The sequence below is a fragment of the Hipposideros armiger genome, unplaced genomic scaffold, assembly GCF_001890085.2.
Source record: "Hipposideros armiger isolate ML-2016 unplaced genomic scaffold, ASM189008v1 scaffold_27, whole genome shotgun sequence".
NCBI lineage: Eukaryota > Metazoa > Chordata > Mammalia > Chiroptera > Hipposideridae > Hipposideros > Hipposideros armiger.
In genome coordinates this window covers 734,099-748,902 of record NW_017731377.1, presented here as the reverse complement: position 1 = coordinate 748,902, position 14,804 = coordinate 734,099, and the positions used below count along the sequence as shown (strand labels likewise).

The window sequence follows — 14,804 nt, the reverse complement described above, 5'->3', positions numbered from 1 at the left end:
TTCATTTCTTCCCCCCAGAGTTATAAGGATCCCCCAACCCTGATCTAAGGGCATCTATTAAAATGGAAGTGTATGTCTTAAGTATTCTAAGCATTTCCAGGGTGTCCAGGGGGAGTTGCCTTAAATAGGTGGGTTTATACTGGGGATCCCTGATGGGTGTTAACAGACTAACGGTAAGAAGTCATCTCTCATAACCATGACATCTTGCTCAAGAAATGGTCGCTGAATGAATGAAAGAACTGTCCTTGTGACATTCATTCCCCAAATTCCCCATTATCACACCAGGTCCTTCTGTGGACCTCACATCTCCTCCTTCCTGCAAGGCTGAAAAATCCCAGCTCTGCCACGTGCTTTGGGCAAACCACCTCATCTCTCTAAGGTTCAACTTCATTGTCTACAAAGTGGGAGTAATGCCACCATATTCATGATGGTTGTTGTGCTTAGAATGAATGTATCTAAGTGGTCAGCCCATATAGGTGCTTGGGAAGTGGCCGCTGTTATTCTGTTGGGTCACACTGTTGGAGATTTCCAAGCTGTTTAAAAAATAGGTTTTATTATTATTATTATTTATTTATTTTTATTAGTCTCTAACTTCCTTTTTTTTTTAAGACTTTTTTTTTAATTGGGGAATTGGGGGATGGGAACAGCGCTGGGGAATTGGGGGAAGGGGAACAGAGAAGTTGCTGTCCTTTTGTTCTTCAGTCTAGTTGTGGAGGACGTTGCTTCACTGGCCCAAGTTGGCACCATCATTGCGCTCTTCCTCGGCAAGGCAGATCAGTCGCCTGCATTTGGATGGCTGCTCACTGCGGCTGCTGGCCGCTCACGCTGGCTGCTGGCTACACACGGTAGCCCATGGCAACCCACTGCAGCAGGGGCTGCAGCCTACACCCACGCCGGTGACTCACAGCAGCCCAGCTCAAGGTTGAGATGTTGTTCAGCACCTTAGCAGTAGAGGGCAGTGTCACTGGCCCTATATGTGGGACCCTAACCAGGGCCCTCTGGCATCCCAAGCCAGCTCTTAACCAATGCGCCACTTGGCCAGCCCAGGTTTTATTATTATTCAGGTATGATGAGGTCAACAAATGAAAACACAGCTGCCATTGAAAAGATAGTTTGTGATTCACAGAGCCAGAGGGAGTGATGGGAAACCATAAGCAAGAGTTTTCGTTGTGGTTTCCTTGGGCAGGAACAGGTGAAGCAGGCTAAACAGACTTGGGATTGCCTAGTTTGGATCATTTCAGTGGGCTCTGGGGCACAGGGGCTATTCCATCTGGTACCTGGTGGCCCTGGTGTGATTAGTGCAGGTGGCTATCAGCCCAGAGTGTGAGAGCTGATAAAGGAGGTGACTATTGGCTGTGGGCTGTGGTTTGGTTGGTTTGCAAATAAAAGGCTAGCTTGCAGGAGAGTCCTTTATTATCTGGCTAATGCTGGGAGGGTCAGTTTTCCCAGAGTCAGCAAGGCCCCAAAATATTGAAGCATCAAACACAGAAGCTAGAAAACGTTATTTTAAAAGCCTAAACAATGGCTTGGAGTGCTTGTTAAATCTGTGTTTAGTTATTAGTCTCATTGACCTACAAACAGCCAATAGATGTTAATTGACTACCTGCTATATGGCAGGACCTATGGGATCCAGGGATGATTCACAGACCCTGCCCTCTGTGAGCTGACCCTTAACAAATCTGTATTTTTATTAATTGATTTATGAATGCAATTCTATTCACATCATTAGCTATACCATCATTAGCCATAATTTCCCAACGTGATAACTATTGGTTTCAGGCCTTACCAGGTGACAGAGGTCCATCGTCTTTGCTCAGATCCACTGAATTCCCTTCTGTGGCTCAGCCTGCTCAGCTTTCAGTGCAGAGGCCACCAAGCTGGAGGCTTCTGAGCCTGGAGGCTTCAGAGACACTTCCAGCTCAGGCCCATCCGGGTGGCGTGGGTTGGCGTCTTAGCCTTCCTGTCTTTACAACCAGATACCCAGACAGCCCTTCCAACTCAGTTGCTGATAGAAGTTGGAGGAGCGAAAAGGAGTGTTAAACATTATCCATTCCTGCCCTGAGGATAGGCCAATTCATCAAACCAAGGCGGACCAGGAGATGAGAGGGAAGAGGCACTAGCTGCCTGGAAGCAGTAGTCATTTAGAAATGGAAATAGCTGAGTGCTAGCTGCCACATGGTAAACACATCACCAGATGATTTATTTCATCTGAGAAGGGACCAGGACAGGAATTGGGACTCTTTTTGAGAGGGATCCAGGGCCACTCTATAGAAGGAGGGTCTCTTGACTGCATTTAGGCAGAACCCTGAGCCTGATGTTGTTTGAGTCTCTGCATTGAGACGGCACTTCTTTCATTTCATGCACTACCCAAGTTGGGTAACTACGACCATCTTCTGCCAGCCCCAGGTCTCACTTCTTCTTCCTGGGGATTCCATGGCTCCTCCCTTGCTCCCTGGTCACAGAGACCAGTCCACTCACCTTGACTGCCTCATCTCCCCTCCCACCGTCCTTGCTGTCTCCATCCCTCAGCCTCAGTTGCTACATCGTCTGCACACTACCCAGAGTCCCTTCCTCCTCCTGCTTGCCTCCTGCAGAAAATAAGCACACAAGCCTTTGATTGTTTCCAAGAATTCTTACAGCTGAGGGGTTGAGAAAAACAACTCATGTTGCAGGGAAGTTACAAAATGACACTATATCTCTAGAAGTACAAGGAAAAACTGTCCTAGGTCATCATTAACATCTAAAATGAAGGCCATCCTTCTTGCCACCCCCTCTCCCTTTCTTAGAAATGAATGTGGATGGTTCAGACTCATCTAATCATGCAGAAGAGTCTTCTCCTTTGTCTGATGCACTCATGGGGCCATCGGCCTGGAAGACTCAGGTCTGTGGTCCAACAGGACGGAGCTGACTGGTGTTCACTGTGCTCCAGCGAGTGGTTCAGGACCATCCCAGATTCAGGTCAGGTGAAACTGCAGGCAGTTGGCTGTCCTCTGCAGGGTCCCTGCCTCACACCCTCTTCCCTTTGTTGAGGAAAAGTAAACAGAGGTCTCCCTTAAAGTCAGAAAAGGATGGCAGCTTCAAAGACAGAGGTTATTTGGGGCTGCCTATTACAATGGACAGTATGAGCGGTGAGTAACCAGTGAGGATAATGAAGTCAGCCTTCAGGGTTTAAGAAGAACCTTGGATGACAGAAGCTCTGAGGTCCCTCCCAGAAATAAAACCTTATCTCCACCTGCTGTTTACCAGGCTGTGGGATCAAAGAGAACAAAAAGAAAATAACTCTGTGTCCTTTGTAAAACTCAATTAGGTGACAACTGAATCATCACATCCTGTTTTTTTATGTTGTTCAGACCCAGGTTCTTTGGAAATAAGTAAATATCCACTCCTGTCAGATACAAGTTTGTTTTTTTTTAATGGTAGGAAAGTAAATTCAAACAGATAATTCCCAAAATGCTCTAAAATTATGAGTAAGAAATTGAAAAATTAGTTTTTCAAGGAAAGGCTAAACTGATGAAGGGGATAGCTTGGAATGCTTTCTCATGGTCTCCCAGTCCACATCTGACACAGGCAGCCTTTCAATCTACCTCTACCAGGCTCCAAACACACACTTGTACCCCTGTGGGAGTGTTAGGGAAACTGGGACCCAAAGGTTCTGAAGCTCCCACTGCAGTGTGGCACTGACATTGGGGGGCAATCTCCAGACTCATCATCCTCAGCTCAACTGTCTGGGGCTGAGTGGTTTTCAGATAAACTTTCCTTTTCTGATCTTTAATCCTTGCTCCCAAGCATCTCCCCACCCTCCACAAGACAGTATTTTAGCAAAAGCTCTTTGCTACTCTTGTTTTCCTGATTAAAAGGAACCCTTCACAATTTTATCCTCCAGGAATAATACTAAAATAGTGTGTGACAACTCCGTTTTGAATATGTAGTATTAAAAAGAAATCAAAATGAAAAAAAAATAAATAAACCAAGCTCTGAAAGTGGTAAGACTTTTTACTGATTTTCCAAGAATGTGTCTCCACATTCTCTTTTGATATGACAAATGCCTCGCTCCAGGACTGTATACCTCCGTACCATAGATGTGTGATTTCATCATTGAATCAAAATGAGAACATCTAGGGGTGGAGCTCAGGCTGCGGGATGTCTAAGAAGTTCCACGTGTGATTATGCTACTTAGCCAGGATTTAAGTGTTGATTTAGTTCCATTGAATTGTTCCCACAGTTTACCTAGTTGGGTGCTAAGTGGCAATCTGGTCATGAGTGCGCGGGCAAAGCCAAGATTTTGTTTATTATTTCAGATCAAAATTTTGCTCAAAAATATGTTTTTACAGCCAACAAAAATGTGTCAACTACTTGCATAAGACAAACGTAAGAGCTGGTTTTTGCAGCAAAAATAAATGCCTTGCACATGTCTTTGTTCTTGCGAAGAACTTTATTTTGGTCTGCTGTGTGCTGGTTGATGGGTAGAGAGAGATCATTGGGAGACGCCCACCCCAGAAGACATTTTAGACACTGTGGGCCAGATGGAGATGTAAATAGGCAATTGTGAATAATGAGGTTAGTGCTAGAGGTGTGTACAAAGTTCTGATGTGGTTCTTTCACTGGCACATCATCTTTAATGTTCTACCTTCTAGCATATTCTAAATCTAAATATCTAAATCTAATATCTAAAAAGTTTGGTTTTGCTTCTCTATAAATGAAATCTCCTTGGAGTGCATCAATTTTTTTTTCTTGCAATTTGTCAGTGAGCTGGATTTAATTGTATGAATGTCAGTGTTTCTTGAATGTGTCTACAGTGGTTCTCAAGAGGGCTTGAAGGGATGTATGGGTGTAAATTTGTTATTTTAATGGTTAGGTATTTTCATGTGTGAGAGAATGACACTAAGTTTCTACTTATGATGATATAAAATGTCCTTCACAAATAAATTCAAGTTTTATGTGGAGTGACAAAGAAAATAATAGCCCAGGGATACACAGCTGTGGCAAAATTGCACAGGCCATATGCGGATGGGGAGCCTAGAAGTGGTAACACAGTCTATCCAACTGCTTCCAGCCCATCGGGAAGCATGTGTTCCATGCTGAGATAAACAAACAACATCTCAGCCTGGCACTGGTGACCTGTTCTGCAAGCACTTTGCATTTATTTTTTAGTTTCTATTTGTTCTCTTGAAGCCACTGCCTTTGCCCTCTTCAGATCACTCAAGTCCCCTTCTATTAGCTTTCTGATCTCCTGAGATGGCATCCTCATTTCTGGAGGCCACTGCAAGATGGAAAAAACCTTTCCTGTGATTCTCCTAGATCTTGGAAGAGTTTGGTTCTTGTGTGCCATTTCCCCCCTCGATCTGGTCTTGTATGTGACCATGTCTACAAATAACTATGTTTAATAACTAACAGCTTTGTCTTTATCCAGTTCTTTATCTGGAATTCTTCTCACGTGGAGGAAGAAATTTTTCTTCTTAAAGTCACAGTTTTCCAATAGATAGCTATAAATCAGATGATAAAGCCTAAGAGGAACGATAGTGGATTTCAGCCCATCTAGAAAAGCCTGTGCATCAAAGCCCTGCCAAGTTGCTGCCTTCTTTATGCAGACTCTAGGACCACCTCCCAACACAGAATGAATCACTGCTTCTGCAATGCAACCCTTCGTTTGTGCCACATCTCTCATATTACCCACATAGTCATTCACACCTGTATAATAGTTACCTGTTTCCATGTCTCCTTCTCCTCAGAGGTGAGCATCTGAAGGGCAGTGGCCATTTAATCTCTTATTCAACAAATATTTTTTGAGTGCCCACTATGTGCCCGGCACTGGTCTAGGAACTGAGAAGATGGAGGTGAACAACCTGACAAAGTCTCTCCCCAGTGTGGCTTGTTATCTTTGAATTGTCCAAAGTCTAACATAAGTGTATTAGCTACCACATAACTGATTGCCACATAACAAATGACCCTAAAACTTAGCAGCTTAAAACTATATAAATTTATTTCCTAACCCAGTTTCTGAGGAAGCCACAGGTGTGCAAGGAAAGCCAAGATTTTAATTTTTTTACATCAAAATGTTGCTCAGAAATATGTTTATACATAATACAATTTGGCTGAAATCTGGGAGCGCCTTAGCTGGGTACTTCTGGCTCAGGGTATCTCATGAGACTGCTGTCAAGATCCCAGCCAGGGTGTAGTCATCTGAAGGCTTGATTTGGCGGGAACATCTGCTTCCAAGCTTGCTCACGTGGCTGTTGGCTGAAGGCCTCAGTTCCTTACCATGTAACCTCTCTATACGGTGTTCATGATGTTGCAGCTGGCTTTCCCCCAAGTGAATGTTTCAAGAAAGAACGAGTGAGCAAAAAGGAAGCGGCAGTATCTTTTGTCTAATCTCAGAAGTGACACGCCATCCCTTCTTCCCTACTCCATTGGTCACACAAACCAATCCTGGTACAATGCAGAAGGAGAGTACACAGGTGGGCAGGGATCGCGCAGGGCCATCTTGAAGGCTGCCTACCACAGCAGGGCCATCGACGGTGGGTGTTCAGTCAACACTTGTGAAAGTTTTACCCCAACAAGCTATAAGTCGAAACCTTTACTTTGAAAAGAATAGACTTTATTTTTAGAACAGTTTTAGGTTTACAACGAAATTCAGTAGAAAGTGCGGAGAGTTCCCATGTACCCCCTGCCTCCACAAAACCACAGCCTCCCCCACTGTCCACATCTTGCCACACCGTGGTACATTCGTTGCAAGTTATAAGCCGACATTGACACGTCATTATCACCCGAAGTCCATAGTTTACGTAAGGATTCACTCATGGGATTGTACTTTCTACGGGTTTGGGCAAATGTATAATGACATGTATTCATGATTACAGTATCATACAAAATAGCTTCACTGTGCTAAAAGTCCTCTGTGCTCCACGTGTTCATCCCTCCCCCTTCCCAACTCCTGGCAACCACTGATTGTATTATTGTCTCTATAGCTTTACCTTTTCCAGAATGTCACATAGTTGGAATCAAACAATCTATAGCTTTTCTGATTGTCTTCTTTTACTTAGTAATATGCATTTAAGGTTTCTTCATGTCTTTTCATGGCTTGATAGATCATTTCTTTGACTTTTTTTTTTTTAAACAAATAAGTGAGTATACTTTTTGCCCTGGCTTTACTGATGATATTGTTTTGGAGTGTTTTTAATCTTCCACTAAGCTTAAATTATTTGAATGGTTTATCCAGCTAACACGCTGCTGCCATATTAAATTAAAAAGTCAGTAAATGTGTTTGGGGAAGACTTAGTAACTTGTCTTTCCCCTAAATTGTCTTCTTTCCCTTATAGTCAAATTCTCTAACCATCTTGCCAGGACATTCATGTTCTGTTTATCTAACCATCTGTGGAAAATCTCTGTTTGAAACCCTTATTATGTTCCATTTAAAGTCAATTTTGTTTACTGTACAAAGTAACCAAGTCTTGCTAAAAGAACTGAGTTCCCTCAGAGGAAGGTCGATGTCATGTGTATCAGTTGATGAAGGGAGATGTCACCAGTAAGTGTTGGCTATTAAATAGAAGCCTCAGGTAGAGGGGAAGGGAGCTACTCTTCTCTGATGGGGAAAAAAATAAAGCGATATCATTGCTGTTTGTCCCAATATTACAGTGAGCTAGCAAAACACAAGCAGACAACAAAGGTAAGATTCAAGTTAGCAGTGTTGTTGGTTGTGTGATTTTCCTCCTCCTGAAAGTCAGTAGAGACTTGACAATAAAGGGATGGTGTTCTAATTAGTGGGATCAAAGGAAAAGTAGTCCTTGCTCTTATGACTGGGTTAAGAAAATGTTTTCATTCCTAGAGGAATAAAGAGGGCCTTACTTTTCTGTCTACCCCCTCACCGCATCCCCCCCCTCCACCCCCGCAACCCCAACAAGGTGAAAATCTCAAACTGAATGACAGTTAGCACTAATCTGGCACTTTATAAATTGTGATGTAGTCAAGCTATGAGTGCATGTTGATTGTACTTAACCCTTAACTGTATTAACATTTAGCTTGCTAAACTAACTGCCTCAGGTTCAGGCAAGTTATAGTGCCTTGTTGTGCCTCAATAAAAAAGTGTCAAGTAAAAAAATTTATATCCACTTTTGGGAATGATTTCTTGTTATAATGCACCAGAAAAAACAAGATTCTACTGGAACTGGAACAGATAACAGAATATAGTTGAACTTAATTAAAATTTCAAGGAAACAGATTTTTCTCTAATATGTTGCAACCAGACAGCCAGCAGCTCTCACCAAAAAAAAAAAAAAAAGAAAAGAAAGAAAGAAATGATACAAGAAGCCTACATATTTAGGAGCAAAACAGTTTATAGATCCGAGTGTGTAGAAAGAGATGAAAAATTCCCGCGAAGGAAGTTTAGGGTGAGTTAGAAAGATGCAAGTCTTAGTGGAAAATCAGTTTAACTCTTCAAAATTTGCTGACATTTAAGGGTTGATGAGAATGATAATTGAATTTGTACTTCTCGACAACTTGCTCCAAATTGTACCCAATGTTGCAATATGATGTAGTAGTTCTGAAATTTAGCTGTTTTAACAGCAGTATTTTCAATAAAATGCAGTAAATGAGTGGGAAGATGTGCCTCACTTAACCATACCTCTGGGGAGTCGGGGCTCCAACGTCGTCACCACCATTTCCCTCATGGTAACCACACCTTCTGAAAGCCATAGAGGTGCTGGTGTACCTGAGAGGTAATAAGTAGCCCCTAAAATAAGGAACCCAGAGTTACCAAGGACTAGTAAACACGCCATCTTTAAAAACATTTTCTACATATCAATTATTTCAACATCTTGTTGTCAGCCCCTCTGCTGCCACACCGTCCTCCATCTGCCACAGGCTCCAGTTGCTAACTTTGAGAATAAGCGTAATAGGAGCATGTAGATTTTGAAAAAAACACCCTCCATCGATTCTTACCTGCCCTGCTGGAGGATCTGGGTGGGAGGGCATCCCTTCCTATTCACTATCAATTGACATAGCAGATGGAGCGTAGTGAGCTTCCTGGCCTCTGCATAGCCATCTGAGAAGGCTGCCTTGAAGAAGTCCAGCTGAAAGATGACCGGGAGTCAGGGCACCTGGGTCTCACCTAGAGTTTGCCACTAACATTGGATGTCCTTTATTTGTATTAAAGGGTTGGACAAAATGATTCGTAAGATCTGGTAGAGAGTGGATATTTTGCTGTTCCATTTTAGCCAGAAGCTGATAAACCTTGTGTAGTTTCACAGGGTGAAATTACTATGTTTTCATGTAAATCTAAACCCAAGATTGCAAACAAGTGGTCAGACCCAGAGGCAAATGTGTTTGGTTTAGGCTCCCTAGTGTTTTTTGCTTATTGTCCTGTTTGTTGCTGCTATTGTTGTTTTAAATTCGCTGTTAACACCTAAAAACAGGGAGATTTCTCAAAATCACTTCTGTCTTGTCTTGAAATTTTTGGAATCGGGCAATCCCCGGTTCTCATTCCTACACTGCAACCTCTCCCAGACCAGGCATGTGCTGTTGGTTCCCCAGGGAACCCTGAAGGCCACAGAGGTGCTAGCGATAACACCTGGCCTTCTTCGCTCATTTCCATCCCTTTCTGGCCACTGTAGAAGTTGGAGTTTGCAACCCCTCTTTTATGTTCTCTCCACATTCCCCAGATCACATGAGACAATGATGCTTTATAAAGGACACATATTCCAGCCTATTTGAGCTTCTCTGCTGCTTGGACAGGCTCCGGGAGGGTGAGTTTATGTGGGCACATGAGTGGTGGACATGCCTGTCTGGCTTGTTCAAGAGCACAGAGGGTCGGTCAGAGGACAGCTAGAAGCTGAAAAGCTTGTCATGGTTCTGAAAAGCTCCCCATGGTTACAGCTGCATTACAGATGTTCAGAGGGTATAGGAGAGGCTCCACATGAACATCTTCATGCATCAGGGAGAGATAAGACCAAAAGAGAGTCAAAGCTTATGAGGTTTTCAAGTGTCTTTTTCCTCCTCTTCCTACCGTTATTGTTTAGGTCCATGCCAGAAACGAAGGGCCGGTGGCTGCTGCACCCAGCTGGGCTCTCTGTCAGCCCTGAAGCATGCTGTCCTGGGGCTCTACCTGCTGGTCTTCCTGATTCTCGTGGGCATCTTCATCTTAGCAGGTAAGAGCAACTTTTCCTGTCTTGGCCTTTAAGGATGCGGAAGGAAGTGCATAGGAAGTGAGAGCAGATGGGAACTGGAGAGCTGGAGCCTCGGCGCTTCACTCCCATAATCGTGAGCCCGAACACTGCCCTTCTCACCATGGAAACCACGAAGGGGAAAGCTGGCTGGTCTTTCCAACCTGGCATCAATGTTAGCAGCATTGCCTGTTTCGTGTGAGATGAATTGCTGGCAGGGGCTATGTGAGCTTGGGAAATCTGAGTCCAGGAGCAGAGACCTGCTTACTCTGAGTGGCTTCTGACCGTTTCTGTATCACTGTGTGACACTGGGCATTACACTGGGCCTCCCTGGAGCTCTGCACTGTGTTTTACACAGAACACGGTGGGTTCCTTCTCCTGGGGTGTGATGAAAATCATTATGAGACACTTTGCTGCTGAGGCTAATCAGGGCTGGGGTCAATCTGCTGCCCTTTTGCAATTACTGGGGTGGGATGGGTTTGTCCCAGTTCAGCTGGGCTCTTCTCCCCAGTTTCTGTCTGCAGGACAGGCTGGGGGTGGGCTGGAGTTTGGAGCACATTCTCTAGTCAGGAAGGAGCAGAGCATGGTTGTAGGAAGGAATCAGATGGAGGACCCCATGTTTTGAGCAGCCCAGGTCACTGCCCATGGGTTGTCCCACCATAATGGAGATGGTATAGGCACAGAGGCTGTGGTGGTCTCTCCCGACTCCCACCAGAGGGTGGGATGCTCAATGCCCACCTTTCTCAATGGAGGTATGTAAGGCTTGACAAAGTAAGCCAAGGGATCAGTTTATTTCAACCTCACTCATCTTACATGAATGGCTACTTTGTGCCAGGTTCCATGCTAGGATTGGAGATACAGCTAAATAAAACCCAGGGGCTTCTCCTAAGGAGCTCCCAGTCTGAGGGGAGAGGCAGGGACACACAGATAGAGCCCCGTCTCAAGGTGGAATGCGATAGGGGCTATGATGGGGACTGTGTGTTGACACAAGTGCTGTGGTCATCCAGAGGAGGCTCACACAGTGAAAGTGTGGGTGTGGCATGGTGGGGGGATTGGTCAGAGCAAGGCTGCTGGCCGGGAAGAGCTGGCTTGGGGTGCTGGGGGGGGGTCCTTGAGTTAACTCTAGGGAAGGAATCTGGAGGTTAAGCCCTTGCAGATGACCCTTTGTTGAAAATCCCGAGGCAGATGCCTAGGACATCCCTGGTCATGTCTCACATTCTGCCAAGTGAAAATAGTCACCTGGGCCCTGTGATGAGAGGCTCAGTGCTGCCTTCACCCTCAGGTTCCCACACTCAGGACAAAGGGCATCGTTAGGGGTGTTGTCGGTCCCACCAACCATTGACCTGGAGGGCAGCCAACAGCAACAATGAAAGAAACTCATGATTCATCCCAGGGATCCATGGATGATATCCAGCCAGAGGATGATTTGAACATGTTCTTGGGCTGCTCAGTGAGAGATTGAGATCTGGGTTTTGTGGGCTTGGCAGCCACAACTGTAACAAATTTCCAGAATTTTTGGAAAGTGTTTCAGCCCAGCAGGAAAGCTGGGCTATGGCATTACAGCTTCTCTGCTAAACAGGAATGTTTAGGTGACAGAAGAGGGTCTAGAGGAGTGAGGCTGGGGGACCATGGGGCAGATCTCTGGAGGCCTGGAGGGCCTGAAAGGGCATCATCTCTTGGGAAGGGAAGACTTGCAGGGGGATGAAAGTTCTTTTCTGGTGTCTGAAGGGCTGCCATATGGAAAAGAGCAGACATAGTCTATGTGGCCCCAGAGGGCAGAACTAGACAAATGGATGGATTTTGTAAAGAGACAGATTTCCATTCAAACTAGAGGGGAGTTCCTAATGAGTAGTGCTGTTCTGCATGGTGAAGGAAAGCTTTTCTCCTGGCTTGTGAGTTGGATGGGATGTATGACGAGATCCTGGAATAGTTTCAGAAAAGAGGGTGGAACGTGGCTTCCCAATATAATGACAATGTTGCCAGGCTTCCTTAGTTGTTCCACGTGGAAACCTGGGGAGGGTTTTGATCATTATGATCACCTCTAAACCTGAAATTTCTGGGTACCAGATTGCCTGTGTGGAATGAAAATTTGGGGTGGATTGGAACTGATTGATCTGATGGAACAGAGCATCATGTTTTATGCCTTGTCACTGTGGTATGGCCACTGTCACTTCCCCAGGTTCCTGTCTGGAAAACCATGTTAGCCTCTGGGAACGATCTGGTGAGGGTGGCCAATGAAAGAATACAGTCACCAGCTGCCTCTCTGCTAGGGAGGGGACTTAGGGCTATGGTGAACAAGTCTGGTGTTCTTCAAGGAGGCCCTGCCTGACCTTAGGTAGGACGGGAGTTTCTTCAGATTACCCTGATTGAAGACCTCCAGTAATGCTCCCTTTCAGAAAATACAAAGAATGGTGGGGAGATCTATAGTGCAGGGTAAACCAGAGCTTGTCTTGGCCTTTTGTTAGATGTCCTTCTGTGGCTTCCCCTGTTAGAAGTTAATTTAGCCACTGCCCAAACTATTTTATCAATTGAGTTTTCTACCTACCATCTAACTATACATTTCTGACCAGCATCCTCTTATGATCTTTCCTCTGATATTCCCACACCATCACTGGGCCCTCTGCCAACAGTTGTCTCCCAAGGAGGCTGCATCAGACCATCTTTCCCACCACAAATTCCTCTAAGGCTTTCTACTTCTTCAACCCATTTTGGCTATCACCTGGGCTGATGGTTCTCGTTTATGTTTTTGTTGTCTTCCAGATCCAGTTTTGGACAGTACAGATTATCAGGCTCAGTTTCATGAACAAGAGAATTGAAATTGGATGATCATGTGGTCAGGAGGTCCTCAGTCTAGCACTTTAGGGACGATGTTCTCTGATGGAGTTCAACGGTTAGAGGGGGTTCCCTCTTACCCATGCCTATTCTGGGACATCACTGTGGTGACAAAGGGTGGTCATCAGGAACCACATTTTTCTTGTCATTGAGGAACTTGAATTCAACTGTGAAAATGAAACAGCAGAAAGGGGAAGTGCAAACATTTGGGGGGTCTAATTTGGTAGGAAGCTGAAGTATTACAGAAATAGAGACATAGAACTGGACCGGGGAGAGTTCCTGGTAAAATATGGGCTCCTCTCACACCTTAATTTATTGGGTTGTCGGAAAAGTAGCGACGCATTTTGCAACAAAGAACAGAAAAAAATACGTCATGACTTTCCCAACAATCCAATAGTTCATTCTTAACAGCAACAGTCAGACATCACCATCATCATTCCTTAGTAAGTGCATGAGCACTTAGTAGGTGCAGAGCAATGGAACACGCCCTGGCATTTTGGTCCATTCAAGTTTCCATAACAAACTGCCATAGACCAGGGGGCTTAAACAACAGGCATTTATTGGTCAGTTCTGGAGGCTGGGAGGTATAAGATCGAGGCACTGGCAGATTTGGTGCCTGGTGAGGGCCCTTTCCCTGGCTCATAGACAGCCATCTTCTCACTGTGTCCTCACATGGTGGAGGGGGCAAGGGAGCTCTCTGGGGCCTTTTTTATAAAGACACTAATCCCATCATGAGGGTTCCACCTTCATAACCAATTCGCCTCCCAGACGCCCCACCTCCTAATACCATCACCTTGGGGTTTAGGATTTAACATATGAATTTGGGTGGGACGCGAACTTACAGTCTATAGCATGGGAATAAAAGAATCATGAGATGTGGTTCTTTCTCTGGGAGCATTAAAAATGATAAACACACATACACATTAGGACAGTATGTTGTTGCTAAGGCTACATGCCAAACCATGCAGAGGAGAGAGTGTCTGATTCCTGAGAGCAGAAGTAGTTGGGGGAGTCCTCAGCCTGGGGAGAGCTGAACACAAGTGATTCACATGTGGCTTGAACTAAGCACCCCTTGTTTTGATCGCCTTGTTTCAAGTAGGTCTGTCCCTGACTCCACAATCAGAGAACAGTATGCTCAGGGCCCATATTCATTCATACGGCAGATTACTGATACCACCATCTTGAATCTTGGAATTGACACTGGGATGCCCTTGGCTTTTACTGGGACACTGTCAGAAACAGGGACGTGAAACTCCATCCTGTGCTTGTTGTAAGGGTGCTGTTGGGGATGTTGTTCATCCCATAACTTATGTAGACTAAGAGGGCCCATGGAGAAATTATCTTCTGTCTTAGATATGCTTTCCTAATTTGTTTTCATCTCAAGGAGGCTGTGAATCTGAGAGTTATTAAAATCGCTTTCAGGGAGGTAATTATACTGCACACTGAGAGTTGGTTTTCATCTAGTTGTAAGATGTGTGAATTTGAAGGTGATTAAAATGAAAACCTGGAGACAGATCTGTGCTCCACCCAAAGCAACTTACAGACTTTGTGGAAAGCACTTTTGTGTTCACATCATTCCTACCTCCATTTAGCATCTCACTCATTCTCCCTTTATCACATCCTCATCTACTAATATCATAGTGTATTTTATGTCTCCTCGTAAACCACCTTAATCTTTTTAGGAACAAGGAAGGATGTTATACCCAGTTTTGCCTTAAAAGAAAAAAATCTGCCTTCTCTATTTAATTCTGCAAGAGCATGATGTTTTTAATATTATATGTGAATGAGGGCAGGCCGAGTGGCTCAGTTGGTTAAAAG

General features: G+C 44.6%; 1 protein-coding gene across 2 annotated transcripts in view; it reads left to right on the top strand.

The window, feature by feature from the left end:
• SCARA5 (scavenger receptor class A member 5) overlaps positions 1 to 14,804 on the top strand; it is a 103,778-nt gene that overhangs the window by 19,250 nt on the left and 69,724 nt on the right. For both annotated transcript variants that reach the window (XM_019636108.1, XM_019636109.1), the window contains exon 3: positions 10,011 to 10,139. In XM_019636108.1, coding sequence (XP_019491653.1) covers positions 10,011 to 10,139 — 129 coding nt within the window. The remainder of the gene's footprint in view (positions 1 to 10,010; positions 10,140 to 14,804) is intronic.